Here is a 14,022-nt window from a genome sequence, read left to right as displayed (position 1 = left end):
TCTAGCACTGTTTTGTTGACTGCTTCACTTCTTTCAAACTATGTAAGCAAGTTCTGTACTGTAACACTTACTTACTCACACTCCCTCTGCAGGCAATATATTAGTCTCAATCTATAGTAGTTCTTAACAGAGTTTCTAGGCTCCAGAATTTAGAAAATGAAGCTGCGTATGTAGCAGGTGCTAACAAGTTATTCTATGTCAGCCATTCAACTTTGACCTACAACTAGTAGGTTTTAGGCTTAGTTGAAAATGGCGTCTGGACCTAAAGCAGCTGAAATCCTACCGCATGGGTATAGCTACATATTAGTCTAATTCTATACAGTATAGCGTACTTAGATGCACCCAGGAAGTGGGTGCGGCTCCCCTCTTATCTTCGGTTGGAGTTTTTTCACTCGGGCTGCATTCAGGGGGGTGGGGTAGGATCATTTCCTTCCCAACACTATCTCATTCGCCCTGGCTTACTGGCTCCATTGAAACATTCTGGATGCAGTCTGAATTAATTCATAATACCCACCACATCCAGATTTATAAATGCCTTTTATATATTTTTCAGCGTGCATGCATGTTTCATAAATATCATCACCCCTTTACAGTCCGATCTTCAGGACAGGCCCCTTCTTTGCATGCGAATTAAAAAAACTCCCCACCTGTCAGTTTCTAAGTATTTTATAGAACACTGTGCGTGAATTGCATTTATGTTTCATGTGGTGATTTTATCATTTCATCTTTCTTCGTGTGTGCAAATCTAACATGTATCAACTTTAAACAGAAAGTAACAAAAAGTTAACATGTACCATTCACATTTAACTACACTGGATACATATAAAACGTCAACATCGCCCCCAGTTCGCTGCACCCCCAGTCACAAATATGGCATGCACAACATGAACCCCTCTTTATCGTTGGAACCTTTACTGATCACCTTAACATTTTATGTTACGGCTCATTTTTGTCCATATGTATGGTAGGGAGGAGGGGCGGAACGCTGCTTGTGCTTCCCCTGCCTCCCTTCCTCTCTGCCATACATATGCCCCGGCATTTGCGCTGGCGTGCATTTTCCTGCCGGTGCAAGTGCTGGGGATGCCTGTGGAGATGCTCGCATGGTAGGCAGCATTAACGCATTTGCACAGCATAGTGGAAATGTGCAAGGCAAAAGGCGATGTACACGCGTGTATGCTACCTTTTGCCCTGCACATTTGCGCTCTGCCGTACAAATGACCAACATTTTGAAGCGGGAGCCTTCTATGCGTATGACTACAAGTAACCACTCCCTGCTGCTAAATTACAATTTGGAGCTAAATGAGCTCCCTAGTCTTTTGATGGCACTATCTGGAAATGCAGTATGTAACTTGCCTTTGATGGCTAAGCCTGCCAGACCTGTGAGAACCTGAGCCTATCATTGCAGTAACACTTACATGATTTGAGGAGCAAAGCCTATCATAATAATATCTGACAGTCACAAATAAGGAATGCCTGGCAAATGCCTTCACTATGCACATACAAAAGCCAAAACTATTTGCTTGTCATATTTGTGGTAACAATGTTTTAGACGGGTTTGAGCTTGGCAATCATTGTAATGCATCATGTCCATGAACAGTTGCAACAGATTTATCATGCATGCTATTCCAAGGAAAAAGCACTCCCTCTAACCTGCCAGGTTTCTGTGACTCTTTTCTTTTCTTCGACCACCTAAAGATGCCATTGAAGTTCAAGAAGGTGACACCCGAACGGTTGTTGAGAAATTATCAGAGCAATACACCAGCACTACACGTTTTCAAGAAACCAAAGCCAAATTGGAAAAGATGTCAACTGGGAAAAAAGTGAAGACCAATATTTTTACCAGACAGATAACGTACAACACATCATTCTTTCATCAGGTGATGTGGGTGTCCAAGCGCACAATCAAAAATCTGTTGGGGAACCTTCAATCCTCAGTGGCTCAGGTAACATTACTAAGTCTTTTAGCAGAATACACTGAAATTGATCTGTTCATGTACTTCCTTTACGCAGATTTCATCCATCCAGCACCACAGTTTGATTTGTACGGACGGACTTCTACAACACTTTGCAAATGTGTCATTTGTGTAAGTTCAACATTGCCATAGCTTAGAAGAAGAGAAGCACAGAGAAGAATAAGAAGAATGCCACACAGCATGGAGTTAAAAAAAGGGGTGGGCCCTGTTAATGGAAAGTGTAGTTGTGTAGACTAAGATTGTAAGGAGTATTTTAGTAATAGGTGCCAAAGGACGCTAGTCTAAAAAAGAAGGATGTGGATTCACAGGTGGTTCCCTACTTTGGTTGTGTGCTGCTTTTGCCATCCTGCTGGTCTTTAAATAGCACAACATTGTTGATTGTACTGGAATAAGGGGCACTTCATAAAATGATACAGGCTCGGAATACAAAGGTAAATTTGCCACACTCATTCTAATTGCACATCAACCTACATGCAAGTGCCCTTATGCACAGAAGAGACTTGTGTGTTGGAGGATTGCTCGGCTGTTGTCTTTCCTTGAACATACCTTAGCAAAAAACACTTAGCATTCCCATCACAATAATCATATTTCTCCCCACCTTCCAGCAAATCTGCTACAAAAAATCACGTCTTCCTTCTCGTACCTCTTTAAGCATCACCGCCTCGTCCAATCTCTTTATATTTTCATCTCGTATGAAGGATTTCCCAAAATGGTCTTCTCTCTCCTCTGTCTTTAAGCCGGAGTCCTTCTCCCAGAGAGTCAATCCACACCACAGAGTTTGCCCTGTCATTCCACCCCTCTCGTCCAATGCAATGTAATTTGTCATTTGTAAAGCGCCTTTTCCCAGGAGTATGGTCTCTGCGTGCTGTTGGTGACCTACCTAGGGGGACCAAAGTCCAAGGTATGGGAAATATGTCTGAAGATTTTAGAATGCATGTGTGCATTTTAGCCAATATGAAGGTGGGTAGGTGTGACCAAGTCCCTGTTAGCTACACCTGTAGAGCTGGCATGTGGATAGGGGCTGTGAGATAGTCTGGCGAATATGAGAGATCAAGCGACTCGTTATGTGTCCAGCTGGACCGAATCTTTGACACGGGGATAGCTGCATTCCTATTCAGAAGTGTTGTGCGATGTGTCTTAAAGTAGTGTATGATAGCAGATGCGTGCAAGTGGGTGGTCGTGATTTCGGCTATCTTCCATAAGCATGGAGTGTGATACGCATCTGTGTGTCCTGGCTGGTTTCTTGGTTTTGTAGATTCTGTCCTGGGGTCTACTGGAGTTTCAATTTCTCAGCTGTTCACTACATTTCATGCCAGGTTCATTGCTGCTGTGGCCTACCTGAGAGGATGCTAAATAACCCATATTTCGGAGGCTTGGAAGGCGAAGGATGAACCCCCTATTGTTGTCAATTTGAAGGGATGGATCACAAGGAGGAGTGCAGTGCCTGATTGCAAGTTTCTATTGGGTTGGTAATAGATGAGTTTCTGTTGAAGGTATTCTGGGCCTGTCTTGTGGAGGGCACAGTGTGTGATGCACATGGCTTTGAAAGTGGCTTGTCGCCCAACAGGGTACCAGTGGAGGACACAAAGGGCGGGTGTGATGTGCTCTCCGGGGCTACAGGCCAGGAGGAGCCTAGCTGTAGTGTTTTGGACCCATTGGAGCTTTCTGAGTTAATATGCGGGGGCGCCCAGGTAAAGTGAATTAGCCTAGTGTAGGCCTCTTCAGACAGTAGAGGAGACCTTTATATCGCATAGAGCCCCTTGGGGAAGTTGGCATAAGTGACAAGCTATACATGCTTTATTTGATAAAAGGGCACCTTGTTGTTTCTTTAAACATCAGTTCCCTCCCACCGCAGTATCTGACTTTCCAAAAATGATGTCTTAACAACTTTTTTTACACTCCTCTCTTCTTTCTATATTTACATTTAATTGTCATCAGAATTCTCTGCTGTTTTTCCAACCAATCTATGGGAACATTTTCCCCTTTTACCCACCCTCTAGTTTCTCTTTTTGTCAGATCCTTTTTTAGGGTGACTAGATAAAAAAGTCCTACTTCTATGTTTCTTATCTGTTGCAGGGTGTGTGTTCCAGGCACACTTCTCTCATTGGAGGGGAGCGACCAGGGAGGAGAAGGGTGAGGAAATGAGGGCGTGAAAAGCCTTCACAAATAGGAAGAGTCGCGCCAGACCCCGATATCTGAATCGGATCCGTCAAAAATCAGGAACGCAGCCACCCGCCCATTCAATCCCGGGACAGGGTTCATTAAATTAAAAAAGTCTCGGAACCCCGGGACACAGGGTGATTTCCCCAGACTGTCCCAGAAAAAACTCATAGGAACCCTCCCTAGATGGTGTTCCTCTGTCCCTGAAACATCCAACCATTTACAGGAATATTTCACAAACTCATCCATCTCATCAATAATCTTGATTTTTGTTTTAAACTTTATTTGTAGTTGCTTGACATAACAGCAGACATGGATGAACAGTTAATTACACATTGCTCAGCGCAGTCATAAAGCATAGGTAAGTAGTACATTATTTATTTAGCCCCTGTGGGGGGTTTCGGCTAAGTAGTTAGGCATATAGATGATCATGCCTCATCCTTAAATCAACATTTCCGGATGCTTGGCCGCCAGTTTTAAGTAAATAGGAACAGAAGGGGGACCATATATCAGCAGGTTTGCAGGTGGGTGGTTGCATGGTGGCCCAGCGCCCCTCAGTGTCCGAGGCCCAAGTGACAGCGTGAAGTCATTGGTCTATAGTAGTGAAAAAAGTTCTCATCTACAGCAACAACATACAGCGTACAGCCAGAATCATACACATCCCGCCCAGTTTCCTATACCCTCGTCGGAGTCCAACAAACTCATGAAACAGGCATGTACTCGGCTCAGGCACCAATGAATAATCCAGTATCTCAGACACAGCCACGCAGACACTCTCCCAGAACAGCACAAGCCTCAGGCACAACCAGAGCATATGGAAGTACCCAGCCATGTCAGCCCGACATCTAGTACATAGTGGAGAGCGATCATGTGACATCAGGTGCAGTCTAGGATGGGTAGAGCGGTACCTGTGTAGGACCTTAAATTGGATAAATCAGAGTCTGGAGTTAAATGACACTGCTTGTGTAAATAGGCACATGGGTTCCCAAGTGTTGTCAGTGATATCCACTCCTAGGTCTCTGCTCCAAGCTTCCCGAAGTTTGTGCAACGGACCGGCCCTGTAGCAAGTCGTACATTCTCGATGTCTACCGATGGCCAGTGACCCCTCCAGAATTAGGGTCAAGAATGTATCATCTGGAGGCAGTGAGAGAAACTCATCCCATCTGGTCCTAAGTGCTTGACACAGACCAGTATTGTGCAGCCACCCGGAGGAACGAGCCCCCAGGGTCCTGGGTATGTCCCCCCCTTCAATTAAGAAGCTCAACACATAGACGTCCCGCAAGCTAACAAATCTGTTCTCAGCCCAGCTGTGTGCGGCTGCTTTGCTATCGAGGGTGTCCCCGGCAGGCAATTCCACAGGGGGAGGTCTCTGTGGAACGGGTAAGGCTTCTCGACAAGCCTACAGATTTTTCCCCATACAAGTACCGTGGCAGCGACTTGGTCCATGACCTCAAGAGTGCGGATCAATGGGGGCAGTATCAGGGATATCACATCTCGGGTCCCGGCCGCCTGTCGCTCCAGCTTAACATGTGGGAGCAGACTGTCTACGTGAAACCAGTACGCTGCATATTGTGCATGAGCCATGATCCATCACCACTCAAAGTTGGGGACGCCCAGTCCCCTTTGTCCATATGGTCGCGCCAGCCTATCCCATTTCAGCCGTACGGCTCCAGCATGCCATAGAAAGCCATTGTTCACACTGTTCAGTTTCACAAACAGATTGGCACCTAGCCATAGCGGGACATTCAGAAACTTGTACAGAAGCGGTGGGAGTACCACCATTTTCAGAAGGGCAACCTGGCCTGCAGTTGTAATCGGTAATCTCGACCAGCTGTCTAGTTTCCGGAGCAGGGTGTCAGGCACACCCCGCAATTATGATCGTATAGCAGAGATTTGTGCCGTGTGACGGTGACACCCAAGTATTTGATCTCCATCAGGGACCATGCAAACCCCGTGAGTGCCTGTGGTGCTACAGTGTCATCGGTACCCGGGCACAGCTTGGATTTAGTGCAGTTGACCTTGAGTCCCAACAGTGCCCCAAACAGGTGAACATCACGCATGATCGGGGACAGGTCCACTGCAGGGTCGCGGACACATAGCAATGCGTCATCTGCGTGTAGTGACACAATTTCTGGGGCACCCGCTAGTTGAACTCCCCTGCCTGCATGTCGTTGTCGAATCCGTTCGGCCAGGGGCTCCATAACCACAGCAAACATCAAGTGAGAGAATGGGCAGCCCTGTCTGGTCCCCCTGGTATTATCAAACAGAGCGGACTGCAGGTCGCTCGTACAGGCTCTTGCCATAGGAAGTGTATAAAGCAGCTTCACCCATGAGATGAAATGGGGACCAAAGTTACTTTTCTCAAGTACAGCCCACAGGAAACTCCAAGACACAGAGTCAAGGGCCTTTTGGATGTCCAGTGCCGCTGCCACTGCCTGTGCCTCTGGGTCTACACGTGTCAAGATGTTGAACAGTCACCGTAAGTTGAGTGCTGTAGACTGTCCCAGAACACATCCTGACTGGTCCGGTTGGAAAATATGGGTCATGTAGGGAGTGAGGCGGAGTGCTAATACCTTAGCAGATATTTTCACATCACTATTTATCAGTGAGAGGGGGCGGTAAAAACCACACTGTGTGGGTGGTTTGTCTGGTTTGAGCAGCACTGTTATGACTGCTTCTCGCAGCATAGGAGGGCAGACCACCAGCGCACAAGACTCGTCCCTTACGGATACCAATCGAGGAGGCAGTCAGCTCTTAAAGCACTTATAGATATCCATGGTTAGGCCATCAGATCCCAGAGCCTTGCCCGATGGAAGAGCTTCAATAGCAAGCAGTATGTGCTCTCAGGGCATGGGCCTGTACAGTGCTTCCCTGGCTTCATCAGAAAGCACCGAGAGTGGAAGATCCTCAAGAAATGCCTCCACCTCGGATATAGGTGCTTCGTCCCTGTTGGCATATAGCGATGTGTAAAATGAGCGGAACACCTCGTTAACCGCAGACGCTGTGTGTATCAGCGATCCATGGCAGTCTTCCACAGATGAGATATGATAAACACCGTTCTCCTGGCGTACCAGTCTGGCAAGACGTCTGCCAGGTTGTTCGCTTCACTGTACTGTCACACAGTCCACAGGTCATCCAGGTACTTGCACTCGCGGTCAGCATATTTCCTAAAGTTGTTTAGCGCGCCCCCGATCTCACCTTGTTTGGTTGTGGAGGGGGACAACGCATATTGCGTCTCCAGATGGGCAAGCAGAGTTTCACATTCAAAGATATCACAGCAGATAGTCTTAATAATACTGGCCTCTTTGGAGAGGGACATGCCTCGAATGCATACTTTAAAGCGTCCTAGAGTGCCAGTATTAAGTTCAAAGTATTCATCAATACATGACCCCATCTTGGATTCAAAGAACGGGTCCAGTAATGCCTGTGGCTTGAGCCGCCAAGGGCGCAGTGCCGCAATCACTTTATTCCATATTAATGACACAGTTATTAGAGAATGATCAGAATATGTCCTAGGCAATATGGCTGCGGCCTCTACTTGACCAAAGAGGACATCAGAAACCAGCCACCTTTCAATTTGCAAGTGTAAATCATGTAATGAAGAACAGAAAGCGTATTCCCGGGACTGAGGGTGCAGCAGCCTCCAAACGTCCAAAACCTGGAGCCTGGTCTGCTCCTCAAGAATCACCTTAGCAGCTCTGGACAATTGTCGGGCTCTGGATCCTCTCTTGTCCTTGGCAACATCTATTATAGGATGGGTATCAGGGGGTATTGTGTTAGTGTATAAGCTATCTGTATCTAGAAATCAGGATCGTACACATTGGGACCACAGTCATTGACCAGAAACACCTCCCGCTCCATCAGTATCCCATATAACATGACGTATCTATATGGGTCTATATGTGCAGCTTTATGCGTGTATCTAACCGACTTATGAAGATGGGTCATTACTCCGCTCTGGGTGGAGTAAGTGGTGTAGTTCCACTGTGTTCCCCAATTCCTGGCAAACTAGTTGCAGCCCATTGCCACTGAATGCGTCTCGTGTAGAAACAGGACTTGGGCCTTGTGCCGCTAAACATACAGCTGAAGTTTGCACATCTTCACCGGATTAGCAAGCCCCCTAGTATTCCAGCTCATGCATAACAGCCCTTCACCCCCCATCTAGCCAATACATAAAAACATTCAGCAGCCCAGGCTGGGACGAGAGCATTTCCCTCAGCAGCGTCAATATCACAGGATTTGGTCCACATCTCACCACTACATGTAAGTAAAAAAGTTTTTTGGAACCCCTTATCTGTCCCACCCACCCCCTCCCCCACCCCTCTCCCAATCAGAGGAGTGAAACCCTCCAACCCCAATCATTACAAAAACCATAGCGACTATACATGTGGAGTGCACAGCAGAGGCAGCCCGGCTTCAACATCACTGAGCGTAACAAGGATACACAATCAGGTGTACAGAACCAATTAACTTTGTAAGATCGCAGAGGCAGCAGAGGACCCTATGAGGATCCCAACCATTTGAGTCAACATTTTGAATCAATATATTGACCGTGCCCACCAGGGGCACAGCGGGCGCACTCTAAATCAACCATGTCAGTTTTACTGTATCTACCCTGGGAAGTGTTCCTCTATAAATGTTATAGCTTCTACAGGGATAGTACAAAAGTAATCCCTCTCAGAGTGTTCGATCCAGGGTTTAGCAGGATACAGCATGGCGTACTTGACACCCAAGTAATGCAGCCTTTTCTTGACAGATAGGAAGGATTTTGGTTCCTGCTGCACAGTGATTGGGAAAATCGGGGTAGAGGTGGATTCTGGTGGAGCCCAGCAGTAGCTCTCCCATGGCCCTGGTGGTGCGCAGCAGAGCATTCCTTCACGGTAGTTCAGGACACCTGCTATAATTGGACGGGAGGGCTCCGGGCTTGGGTTTCACCGCCAGGGAGGGGTGTGACCGCTCAATCGCAAATTGTGTAGAAAGTTTAGGGCTATCTAGAAGAGACAGTAGGGTGCAATCTAGGAATTCATAGGTTCATTGGTGTTGTTTTATGGCACCCCTATTATATGTAAGTTATTACGCCATGATCGGGACTCCAAGTCTTTGTTCTTCCTGACCATGGATTGCACCTGTCAGGATAATTTATTGACCTCTGTTCTGAGCGCTGTGACGCTATCTTCCGTTGAGCTAACCCTAGTTTCCACCTCCGAAACACCGCTGTCACTTTTTAAATACGAGCCTTGATGGAACTGATAGTGCCACTCATATTGTCTAGTTTAGTGTGCGATGTAGCGAACCCTTCATGCATTTACTGCATCATGTGTTGTAGCTCTATGGGCTCACCAGATGTAGATAGGTCGCCGTCCGTCGCCACCGTCGCCTCAGGGACCTTGGGTGCCGCGTTAGTCAACATATTGATGGAGCTTTGTCGTCATGGCAGCACCACGTTAGTTGCACAGGGTAGCAGGTCTCAATGGGGCACCCAGCAAGGGGGCAGTGGCATCAGTAAATTCAGTGGACTACGCCTAAGCGATCCTTCCGGTGTGTAATGGGCCTCTGAGTACAGGGGTGAAACTCCTCACCCAGGCTGATGGCAGCGGGGCAGCACCAGGCAGACTCTCGCAGGTGGTTCCTCGCAGCAGGTGTATGGGGGTCAGGGGATTCCCACCACAAGGCCACAATGGTGTGGCAGAAACCAGTTTCTATTTATGTTCCGGCTAGTGCAGGACACATAGGCCAGGCTGCCATACGCACTGCGTGGGGGGGAGCGGGGTAGAGTGCAGAGTTATTGGTGGTAAATATGGTCTCCTCCCCCACTCACCGCACCATCAGCTGATAGGGAGCCCAGGCCGACACCCCCACCAGCAGGACGGGTCAGATCCTCACGGTGCCTCAGCTCAGAAGAGCCACACAGCAGCAACCAGCCATCTCAGCACTGTAGGGGGGGGTTCAACGCCGCCTCCAGGCCACGCGCCCCAGATTGACCCAAAGGTACTGCTGCAGGTCACCTTCTCTCGGTATATACTCAGGGTAAGCCTATGAAGCCACCCGCCAAGGAGTGTATTGCAGGTGGCGGGATTGTCTGCAATGGAGGCCACCCCCGTGTAGCACATACCACCCGCCTCCGGGACTCGGCTCCTCACTGCAGGAGTTAGGGTTCAGTCGGGTGCAGAGCACACAAGTCTCTTACCTGAAGTGCTCTAGCCGACAGCGATGAGCGCAGCCGGTGTAGCCACTGCAGGCGGCCGGGGGTCGGAGTGCGAGGCGCCTGGCTTGGCAGTCTCCCACACAGCCGCCCAATAAACACCAGTGCAGCCGGCGCAGCAGGCCCCAAGCTCCGGCACTGGGGTACGTTAAGCGCACAAAGTTCGCTGGTGGTTGGCCAGTAGTCTCAGCAACCAGTGGAGCTGGGTACACAAAGCACTGTACAACCCAAGTAGCAGAATGCGCCATGGAAAGCAGCTGTGTTGAGGAGCTTGCATCTCAGGCAGCCATCCTTGTTTGCGTGCAACAGCGCCCCCCATAATATTGATTAAATACATTTCATTCCAAACACCATCTTGCTGAAAATACACTGCCTCTACAAACAAATCAACTCATTTTTAAACACCCAATATTCATGTTCATATAAAATCCGGACACCTCTATATTCAACTCTTTCCAAACTCTGTCTACCACCACTGATTTGTTTCCCTCACTTCAAACACTTCTAGGCAACAGCTGCAACAAATCCTTTTCACGCAGTTGGATTGTTGGTACATTTGCCATGTTCCTCACCCTCTCCATCTCAAACTGTACTGGCCACTGTTAGCACCATCTCACCCCACCCCGGTTCAGGCCATAGCATTTCCACATCAAAGCACAAGATCTACTCCATCTGTCTTCTTTATCACCTGATTCACTGACCACTCGACATTTGAAAGGCCTAAAATCCACATCTCTTTCTTCACTGCCTTTTCTTCTGGCATCACCACTAAAACAGATACACACATTTCAAATTCAACAGCCGTGCAATTTAGGTAATTACCGAATTTGACACAAATATCATTGACACATCTCAGACATTCACCTTCTCAACCACTGAAAAGGTTGGGAAGGTGCAGGTCTGAGGGGTACCAGGGATAGCATTTCTCTAGTCCCAAACCCAACTTAATAACGGGCAGTGCAAAAGGAGTAGGTTCATAGGACAGGAAAACTCCTCCTCTGGATCCTAATGGAAACTACACTAAGGAAAATCAAGAAATAGTCATAGGCACCCCTCTGCAAGAACAAACACGATAAATGACTTGTTTTTTGGGATGGTACCCACTCGAGAGTCCGCAACCACAATTTAGCTCACTGTACCTTTCACAGAAGGGAAATAACAATTTTCATATCAGTCTTCGTTCCACCCACATGGGCAGTCCAGCACCGAAATGCTGTGGCAATTTTCTTCTGAACAAGAGTACCAACAGCAACCCCAGACATGTGTTTCAGCCTTGTTGGGCCTCATCACTGAGGTGGAACTGTGCCTCTCCGAGCACAGTGAGCAAGGGGTCCACATCTGGATAACCCTAGGTAACATTCATGGACCAAAAGTAACCCTGGGTAACTGTTGTTCTGCATTTCTTTGCCTTTTCCACACACGTCTGAGGAGACCCCTCTTGAGGTTCTACAGGACTTAATGTGGTGCTGCATTCTGGGCTAGACTTAGGTATGGCTCAGATGGGATGTCTCACAAGGTAAAACAGTTATTGACCAGATGCATTCAAGGCTGGCTCCCTTCCTACTTTGCCCTTATCTCCCTGTCTTAGTGTCTTGGCTCTAGAATCCCCAAACCCAGCCTCACTTTCCACCCTGCTGTTCTTTGGTGGGTTATCCAGGGAATTCTCCCTTTACAGCCCCCAGGCCTAGAATCACCAAACTTGTAGGGGCACCGAGCCTTGTTTACTAAAAGGTATGTTCCATCATTTTTTGTTATAGGGTGTGTCTGTACCAACCAGGGATTTGTAATGCCAAAGGAACAACAGAGAAACACACACTATTTTCTCCTCCTTTTGTTATAGTGATTTTAAAAAATAGTAGTTTATTCGTGAACCTTGTAGATACTTCCTACTTTGCTGTTCAGTGAAAACTCCAGACATTTCTTATAGAAAAATGTCAATTTTAATGTTTGTTGTTTGCCCAACACATATACATTATTTCTGATGCGTACATTATAGAAAACAAAATACATACCTTCATACATGTTAAGTGCAAAACAGGGGGTTAGTAAAAGTGCTTATTCTTACAGTACAATCAATTTTCATGGCTTGCTATCACAAGACTCTACAGGGAGTATGATATATCACAACACTTAGTAATTTTCTTGACATGAGGTGTAATTATTTATATTGGTATAGTGGAGTTTAACAAAACACTCTCATTTCCTAGTCATTCCATTCTTTGTATAATATCATATCTTTTAACTTCCCTCGTGATCAAATATTTCCTCATATCTCTCTGTTTCTGTGACCAAATTTCAAAAACATCAATCGGATAATAAACGATGCCAGCATTAATGCGTTTCGGCCCTTCTTAAAAATTCTGTTCATCCACCACGGTTTTTGTAGATAGATAATTCGGCCTTCATAAGGACAGTAGTTGATTCTCGAAAATTCATGAACCAATGATCTAGCTCATGGGCTACTTCATTATGTCTCTACAAAATATTAAAAAAACAAGAATCGGTTGTAGAGTCACTCTGGTTATATTACACCATGCCAAACGGCAGTCACAAGATTAACACTAACCTTATTCTCTAATAAGGGGAGTTTGGCTAGTCTTTATAGCGGATTCTTATTGCAAACTCCGTAAGGCGAAAGATAGACTTTTTTTTTTTACTACTTATAGCATATTACTGATCACCGAAATGTTCTGTAAGAGAATTATGTGTTTTCAATAAAATTACCTTTTTGCTTTGCTTGCTTCCAAAGCCTTTTACCGGCAGCATTTGATAGTCACACTGCTTCAGGTTTTCAAATGGAACCCATTCACGCACTTCGTCACCTACTTAGCATAAATTAGTATATATCTGTTTTAAAATGCGGGTGTGTGTTTCATGTTGTTTTATTTTCTCTGTCTTAATTCACTCAACGCAACCTAATTCCAAAAATGATCCAGGCGTGCATGCTTTAGTTAAAAACTCTACACTAGTTGCAATCTTACTGTAAGCCTCATCTTCTATTTTGTAACATCACATCGCCCATTCTGTTCATTAACCTGCTTTTCACCTCCATTCTAACGCCCCTAACATAGCGCTACATCTTGATTCCCCATCTGTGTTGTGTGGGGTCCACTGTGAGCTGATATGTTACTTCCTCACAAGTGACTGTGTCTATCCCAAGGTCCCAAACATAGCGCTGTTGGAAAATCACTTCTGTGCTGGATGCGCTGGACACGAGGATGCCAAAAACCTCAGCTATTTGTGTCAATACTAGTGCACCAATCCGTCATCTAAACTTTCTAATATGCAGTGTATCTGCTGTTAGGCTAATGCATATTCCTTTTCCAAGTTTTGTGCAAAGACACCCCGGGTATACCTGTTATATACATTTTTTATGCGGAAGCTATTCGCTTTTAACCGTCAAATGTTAATTAATACTTTATCGCGTAACAGAGACCTTCAAACTGAGTCTAGCATTGGCCCCAATAGTCCGCCTGATATTCTACGTGTCTCTTCTTTTTCCAAAGCATCGCAATGTATTGGTCAATTGTAATGTGTTCATGAATCAGTCCTCTGACATTTATAATACGTACACAGTTGGCCAGCTCTCTCAGAGCATAATCCAGCACCGTGGCCTCTCCTCTTGATTTTGTTGTTTCTGGTCACAAGGTGACCATGTTTAAAGAACTTCAGTGACATGCTGCCTAC

The 14,022-nt window shown here is 46.4% G+C and overlaps 1 protein-coding gene across 1 annotated transcript in view; it reads left to right on the top strand.

Moving 5' to 3' along the window:
• Window positions 1-14,022, top strand: part of LOC138515171 (broad substrate specificity ATP-binding cassette transporter ABCG2-like) — an 861,659-nt gene that overhangs the window by 352,566 nt on the left and 495,071 nt on the right. Inside the window, exon 8 of the mRNA XM_069630157.1 lies at window positions 1,696-1,943. Within this exon, the coding sequence (XP_069486258.1) occupies window positions 1,696-1,943 (248 nt within the window). The remainder of the gene's footprint in view (window positions 1-1,695; window positions 1,944-14,022) is intronic.

This window comes from Ambystoma mexicanum, chromosome 6q (genome assembly GCF_040938575.1).
Source record: "Ambystoma mexicanum isolate Mex_15411 chromosome 6q, UKY_AmexF1_1, whole genome shotgun sequence".
Classification (NCBI taxonomy): Eukaryota; Metazoa; Chordata; class Amphibia; order Caudata; family Ambystomatidae; genus Ambystoma; species Ambystoma mexicanum.
The sequence above is the reverse complement of the archived record's forward strand: the minus strand, read 5'-3'. Positions and strand labels throughout refer to the sequence as shown.